At 68.6% G+C, this 7,486-nt stretch overlaps 1 protein-coding gene across 1 annotated transcript in view; it reads right to left on the bottom strand.

The window, feature by feature from the left end:
* Nucleotides 1-6,427, bottom strand: part of IL2RG (interleukin 2 receptor subunit gamma) — a 6,911-nt gene extending 484 nt beyond the window's left edge. The window contains exons 1-7 of the mRNA XM_019521247.1: nt 6,243-6,427; nt 2,650-2,743; nt 1,665-1,849; nt 1,133-1,275; nt 774-933; nt 315-414; nt 118-202 (exon numbers count right to left, since the gene is read on the bottom strand). Coding sequence (XP_019376792.1) covers nt 118-202; nt 315-414; nt 774-933; nt 1,133-1,275; nt 1,665-1,849; nt 2,650-2,743; nt 6,243-6,309 — 834 coding nt within the window. The 5' untranslated portion in view covers nt 6,310-6,427. The remainder of the gene's footprint in view (nt 1-117; nt 203-314; nt 415-773; nt 934-1,132; nt 1,276-1,664; nt 1,850-2,649; nt 2,744-6,242) is intronic.
* Nucleotides 6,428-7,486: the final 1,059 nt, after the last annotated feature.

Raw genomic sequence — 7,486 nt, 5'->3', positions numbered from 1 at the left:
TGCCCGCCTCGCGCGTCTGACCCAGCCGCGGGGGCAGGCGGGGGTCTGTGCTCCCCAGCTGCTGCGGGCGCAGCCCGGCTGCGTGTTGGGCGCGGGGGCGCTGGCCACCTCCCCTACCTGGAAGTTGCCCTTGTGGGTGTTGAAGAGCTCGTCGAAGGTCTTGCTGGGGTTGGGCACCTGGGGCATGAAGACGATCCACACTCTGCAATGGGAGACGCAGTCAGTGGGGAGCCCCTGCCAAAGCCCTCCCCTGCCCCCTGCTCCCCATGGACACGGCCCCAGGCACACGCGCTCTTCCCAGCCCCTGCACTCGCCTCTCCATGCGGACTAGCATCACGACGAGCATCAGCAGCACCACGCCAGAGACCACTGGGATCAGGACTGTCCGCACCCAGTACCGCTCCCCGGTGGAGCCTGCGGGGGCAGGCCAGGGTCAGCCTGGCCTTGCTAACTGGTGGGCGGGTGGGCCGCACCAGTGTGGGCAGGGCCGGGCCCAGGGGGCTTGCGCGGCTCGGGCTGGGGCCTGGATGGCAGGAGGGAGCCTGGGGGCGGTGGGGACTGGGCTGCATCTCCCCCCGGCGGTGGGGGGTGACCCGCCTGGCCAGAGGGATGGGGGGCTGGGGTCAGGCAGCAAGCTGCTGACCGGGGCTCAGCAACGGGGTGTGCTGTGGCCGTGGCCATGGGCATCTCCACAGCCTCTGGCAGCAGGGCCTGTGTGGTGACCCCTGGCACGGCCCCGTGTCCCTCCCGCCACGGGCGCCCCCAGCACTCACCGTGGGCCATTGCGTTGCCCCAGTACACGGGGACGCTCCACTCGCTCCAGAGCTGCGTGGAGCCGCAGTACTGGTTGATCTTGCTGCGCACCTGGAAGGTGTACTTCTTCTCCTCGTCAATGCTGGGGAAGGAGAACAGCTCGCCGCTCACCCCGTGCACCTGCAGAGACGCACAGGTCTGGGGTCCGGGTGGCACGTGGCTGCGGGGGGGCCGCAGCACAGAGCTCTGCCCCCGAGACGTGGGGAGATGGGCTTGGCCATGGCCCCTCTAGTCCCCCTTCCCAGGGCCCGGGCTTGGCCCGCTCCCCCCCCGACATCGCTCCCGGGTGGGAGGTGAGGGGCCCAGCCGGCAGCTTTACCATCCAGTCCGTGTCCTTGTTGCTCTTGTAGCGCACGGCATGCTCCACGCAGCGTGGGTTGGGGTATGGCGTCTGCCAGCTCACCTGCAGCTGATGGTTGCTCATGTTCTGGAGCGTGAGGTTCACCGGCGGGTCGGGCTTCACTGCAGCGAGCACACGCGGGGTCTTGGTGGGCCACCAAACACCCCCCGCCCCAGGCCGACCCGCAGCTTGGGCCAGCGCCGGGGCATGGCCTGGAAACCTCCCCCTGCCCACGGACAAAGGGAGCCCGTACCCCAACCCTGTGCGCTCCCCGATCCCCAAGCGTCCACTTGTTGCTTGGTGGTGCCACATCCCTGCCAGGTCCTGACCCCAGGGCTGGGCTGGCACAGGAGCTGAGGTCCAGCCAGAGCACGGCCCTTCACCCTGGCTGTTTGGGCTGCAGGGTCAGGAGGAGACCCGAGCTCTGCCCAGAGCTCCCACCTCACCCCAAGGGTCCTGCGGGGCAGTGGAGGCCCTTGGGGAGACCTCCTGGGGCAGAAGCCGGCCATACCAAGGTCCTGGAGCTTCATGGCGTAGGTGGGGATGACTTGGGTCTTGCTGCCGAGGCTTGCGTTGATGTGGACCCGGAAGGTCTGGAACGGCGTGATCTCGCTGCGGTTGAACCAGCAGCCCGTGTTGACGCCGTTGTGCTGCAGGTAACGCTGGCACTCGGTTGCTACCGGCTGATGCTGGTACCTGCACAGAGGTGGGCGGGTGAGAAGACCCACGCGCTCCTGGCGGGGACCGGGTCAGGGATCTGACCAGGGAAGCGGTTCTCTACGGCCCTGGCAGCTCCCTGCGACCAGCGCATCTGCTTCAGGGCTGCCCCGTGGAAGGGCAGGAACCGGCTCAACAGACGCCCAGACCCCACAGGCGAGGACTGCATTAACATGGGACTATGTAAAGGGTGCTGGTACTACAGGAAGACAGAAGAGGACCACAGGACAGAAATAGCAGAGCCCACCCGGGGGCAAGGGGCCTGGCATAGACTGTTTCAGGGGCAGGCTCTCTGGGGAGGGCTGAGCGAGAGGAGGGGGATGGAGATGGGTGCATGGTGCAAACTGTGTAACCGGTTTTTAATGGTTTAACTGTCAAAGTGTGCTTTGATCTGCCAAGTGAACCACAAAGGCCGCTTAGCAGAGCGTTGAAGATGAAGTTATATATATATATTTTTTTTTTTTTCTTTTTTTTAAAGAAAGGATGGGCAGGTGGGTCCCCTGCGCACTGCCACCAGCCCCACTGCCCCCGGGGCACAAGCTGTCCTTCCCTGGGCCATGCACCACCGTAGCCCGGAGGCCATGGGGCTGCCCTGCAGGCGTCCTGCACCAGATGCTCACGGGCTGAGCCAGGGGCACGTGTGGCCTGGGGGCGGCTGCCGGCACCGTGCGGGCAGAGCCTGGGGGACGCCCGCGGCCACAGGACTGGGCTGCAGGGGCTATGGCAGGCCGCCCTGGCCGGAGCTCTTGCAAAAGGTGGGGGCGGGGGCGGGGACATACCAGTAGTAGAGTGAGTAGTTGGCAACCGGCTGGTCCTCCTGGTTGCCCCACATGCAGGTCATGTACTCATCGTTGAAGACCACGCACTTCACGCCTGCAGGACAGGTGTGAAGTGAGCAGAGCAGAGTGGGGCAGCTGAGCTGCCGGCCTGCGGCCCTGGCGACCCGCAGGCCCCCAAGCCACCGCAGCAAGCTCCCAGCTGGGGCAGCACAGGCCCCAGAGCCCCCAGAGAAGGCCGCACACCCTGGCTGGGGAATGGGCTGAGCGGGCCGGGGGCTGACCCTGCCGCCCACCCACCGTGCTGTCCTGCCCGCGCTAATCATGCCGTGTGCCCAGGGCAGATGCCAGCCAGGCCCCGCACAATCTGGGGGCTGTGGCGAGCTTGGGACAGCCCAGCTGAAGGATGAGGCAAGATGCTTCAGGGGCCAAAAGGCATCTTACGTGGGCAGCCCGGCCGCGTGGGCTCTGTGGTGCCGGACAGGCTGGAGCAGGCTGCGCCAGCCCTGCACTGTAGCAACGGCCGCGGCCCACGTAGGAGACCTGATGTGCAGCAAGGTGGGTTTGTGCTCTGGGGTCGCTCTGCCCCCCCGGAGCCCCCAATCCTGCACAAGAGACTTCATCCTGCCACATCCCACGGTCCACCCTCTCCTGCGGCATGGCCGTGCCCTGCAGGCTTGGTCCAGAGCTTCCCGCTGCCCCGGCTCTGCTGGGGCAAGGCCAGAGCGGGCCGGACCTCGGCTGGCGGCTGCACGGGCAGCCCAGTGCTGACTGGCGCGGGTCGCTGCCAGACCGCTCTCCAGAGCCCTGGGGTGAAAACACCCGGCTTCGGCTGCTGCTCGCTGCGGGGCCTGGGCAGGAGGGGGCGAACGCAGCCCCAGGGTGCCTGGAGCAACCTGGCACAGCGGCTTGTGCTGCCAATGTGGCTGGGTTCAGGGCAGAGGAGAGGAGGTGTCCTGGGGTGCCCGGGAGCTCCCAAAGGCAGCTGTCTCGTGCACGGGGACTGGGAGATGGGCACCATGTGGGCACAGGCTGGGGTGAAGCTGAGGTGCCCACGCACTCCATCGGCTGCAGCCCGCACCGTGCTGGGCAGCTCAGCTCTGTACCAAGCCAGGCCTCCGTCTTCCTGGCTGCAGGACGCTACCCAGGACCTGGCGTCCCAGGGCTGTGCAGCCACAGCCCCGGTGCTGCTCCTTGTGCAGACAGGCCCGGGCCGGGCCCCAGGCTTGCAGGCGGCTGAGCCCAGCCCCACTGCACGCGCCACAGGCCGAAGGGCGGGCAGCTGCCCGGAGCCCGTCTCCCTCTGCTCCCTGCAGCCCGGCCCTCACGCCCTGCCCCGGGCCACATGTCTGCCTTGTCCAGCCAGCGGCCCGGGGACTCTTCAGCCACCCCCACTGGCTGCTTGAGCTCCCCTCCAGGCCTCTCGTCCTCTCCGCAAACCACGCGGCTGGTCAAGGCCACAGGGTGCCACGACCCCTGGCAGCCGCACCGTCCCCCCGCAGGCACGATGGCATTCGCGCCAGTGGCCAGGCACAGCTGGAGAGCCGTGGTCAGAGCTACCCACGCCAGTGCGCTCGCCATCACCACTTCGGGGTGGCCCCAAGGGCCGTCCACCCTGAGACGAGCTGACTAGAGACCTGGCTTCACGCTGCTCCTGACCCTGGGAGCCACCTTTCCTGGGAGGACGCTTAGAAAGGACAGAGGCAGAAGCAGGCTAGCGAGGAGCTTGCACTCGGTGCCTCGTGCCCGCTGGCTCCAGCCCGGCGAGCACGGCGCATCTGAATCCGGCCGGCCGTGAAGTGAGGGTAGGGGCTGCGCAGAAGCCAGAGACATCCCGAGCCATTCCTATGCCTGCCCCATCCCTGCTGCCACTAGGCCGGGGCCTGCCCACGGGCAGTGAGGGGTTCCCAGGGGGCCCGACCCTGCATGACGTGTCCACCGAGTCCTGCGGCTTCCTGGACAAGAGGCCGCAGAGGCTGCCTCGGCGCTGACGTGAGCGTGGGCTGAAGCAGACTCATGCCGAGGCGGCTCTGCCGCTGCAGCTGTGCGCCTCTGTCCAGATCGCTATCAGGCCTCACTTCCTGCCGCCCCCTCGCCCCCGCCCCCCCACAAGGGGCTCCGCAAAGCTCCGTCCCGTCGCGCTCCCGCGACCAGCTGCGGGCGGCCAGGAGCCAGCCTGCCCGGCACGAGCCTGGCACCCTTGGGGCCTGCGCTTCGGCGCATCCCCACAATGCATGGGGGAGGGATGGGCCGACGGGTTTGTGGTGGGGAGAATCAGCGCTGAGACGAGCCCACGGCCACTTGCCCAGGGGTCTCTGCTGTGCCAGAGCAGGGGGAGGCAGGCACGAAGTGGCAGTGGGATGAGATGCAGCGGTGGGCGCAGGGCATCCGTGTGCCGGGAAGGCCGGGCAGACCTGAGCTGGGCCTTGCTGCCCTGCAGGTGCCGACCCCCCTGTGCATCTGGGCAATCAGTGACCATGGGGGGCTCCTGGGCATGGACAAGCAGAGCCAGGCCATGGTGGTGGCTGGTAGAAGCAGCAGCTGTTGCCAAGGGGAAGGGCATTGAAAGGAACAACATGGGGCCCAGGAGTGGGAATGGGGCTTCAACCAGGAAGGGGCTGCTCAGCCGCCGCAGGGGGCTGAGCCAACGCCAGCTAGGCCTGGCCTAAGGGACGAGGCTTGGCTGGACTGAGGTGCCTGCGGCCACTGGGCAATGCCTGCAACGGCTCGGGGGGAGAAGTGGGTGGCTCCAGCTGGTCCCAAGCCCCAGCGCCTGAAGCAGCAGCAACACTGCTTGGCACCCGCGCGGCTCCTGCCGGGTCAGACTCGCCAGCCTGGGGCCGTCCAAGGACATCTCAGCGCCCCCGGCCAAGGCAGCAATCGCAGGGGTGCGTGGGCAGCTGTTCAGCTCAATGCATTCGGGGCCAGAGCAGCCTGGGGAGATGCCGCAGGTTGACATTGCCAGGAGGAGCCAGACCCTGATTTTCACGCAGCCTCACCCGCTGCCCCAGACATGCGGCAGAGCCCGGGGGGCCCGTGCCGGTGCTACATACTGCCCCACGGACAGGAGCCGGGGCTGGAGACGCGCTGGCAGGGATATCACCCTGCCCTGCCCCAGAGAGGCGACCCGCCTGGTGCCCCGCAGGCAGCCGGCCGGCCACAGTGGCACCGTGCTCGCTGCTGCAAGCTGCTACGAGCCAGACGCCCGAGGGAGGCAACGTGCGGGATGTGGCGGATGCAGCTGCCCGTGGCCCTGTCTGCCACGCACCTAGCCCTCCTCTGTGGGCCCAAAGCCGGGCGGGGGCCGGCCTCTGGGGCAGCCAGACCAGACCCCACCAGGCAGCGAGAGACCCAGAGCCCTGCCACGCGGCCCGTGGGCAGGCTGAGCAGCCCTGGAGGGGATGGCCCGTCCTGCCCGGGTCCGAGGCCCGTGGCTCCAGCTGCGTCAGATGCCACCATCCCGTGCCAGTGGGGCATGTGCTCGCCCCGACGCGCGCCCTGCGTTCCTGGCCCGTCCCGGGACGGGTCGAGGCCGCGCGCACTTCCTTTCCCGGCAGGGCTCGGATGGGAGGAGCCGATCCGAGAGCAGCTGTTACCTTGTGAGCCGGGGGCAGCCATGCCCAGCTGGCCGAGGCCACAGAGCAGCAGCACCGCCAGGATCATGTCCGCAGCCTCCTGCGCTGCCAGGAAGGTGCCGCGCCGCAGCTGGAGGGACGGGAGCAGCCCCAGCCGCGCAGCCGAGCCGCCTGTGTCTCTGCCTTGAGCCCGGCACTGTTGCTGCGAAGCAGGAACCGCCACACGCCCGTGACTCACCACTTCCTGTGGAAAACCCGGCCTGCCACGGGGCCCCACGGCAGCTCTGGTGCGCCACAGCTCGGGCACCAGAGAGCAGGGGCCGGCCAGGCCAGATGGGCAGGGGCAGGGCCCCCAGCGCTGACCAGACCCATGGCCGTGGGGCACAAACACAGCCACGATGGAGGCAGCTGGCTGGCCATGCCACGGCCCCTCAGGCTGGGCCTGCACAGACCCTGGCCCTCCCCACCAGCCTGGGCGTGGGATGCTGCCACCAATCACCAGTGTGGACACGGGGCGTGGGCCCAGACGTGGGGCATGGGGCCTGGCCTCGCTACCAGCACTGGCACGTGAGCATGTGGTGTAGGCCCAGACGTGGGACACAGGGTATAAGCCTGCCACCAGTGCGGGCACCCACGGCCAGGCCACACGTGTGTGGCCACATGGCATGGGCCCAGACAGGGGCAGGGGTCACTGTGGACATGGGGCGTGGCCCGAGCGCGGAGCCAGGAGACGCCGCAAGGGGGCGCGGCCGGGCTGCCCCGGCGGCGCTCGGCATTTTCCGTGACAGCGAGTGCTGTTCGGCTCTTTCCGTGGCCACCGTGGCCGGCTCGAGCAGCTCCGGCGGCGCTCGGCCATTTCCGGCGACGCTCGGCATTTTCCGTGACAGCGAGTGCTGTTCGGCTCTTTCCGTGGCCACCGTGGCCGGCTCGAGCAGCTCCGGCGCCGCTCGGCCATTTCCGGCAACGCTCGGCATTTTCCGTGACAGCGAGTGCTGTTCGGCTCTTTCCGTGGCCACCGTGGCCGGCTCGAGCAGCTCCGGCGCCGCTCGGCCATTTCCGGCAACGCTCGGCATTTTCCGTGACAGCGAGTGCCGTTCGGCTCTTTCCGTGGCCGGCTCCAGCAGGTCCGGGGGCGCTCGGCCTTTTCCGGCGACGCTCGGCAATTTCCGTGACCTCCGAGGCCGGCTCGTGTCCTTCCGGCAGCCCTCGGCCGTTTCCGGCGGCGCTCGGCCCGGCGGAGCCGTGTTGTGGCCGCCCCCCCCCCC

This window comes from Gavialis gangeticus, unplaced genomic scaffold, assembly GCF_001723915.1.
Source record: "Gavialis gangeticus isolate Ggan-Ray unplaced genomic scaffold, GavGan_comp1, whole genome shotgun sequence".
NCBI classification, from domain to species: domain Eukaryota; kingdom Metazoa; phylum Chordata; order Crocodylia; family Gavialidae; genus Gavialis; species Gavialis gangeticus.
Note: the sequence above shows the minus strand (reverse complement) of the source record. Positions and strands in the feature narration are given on the sequence as shown.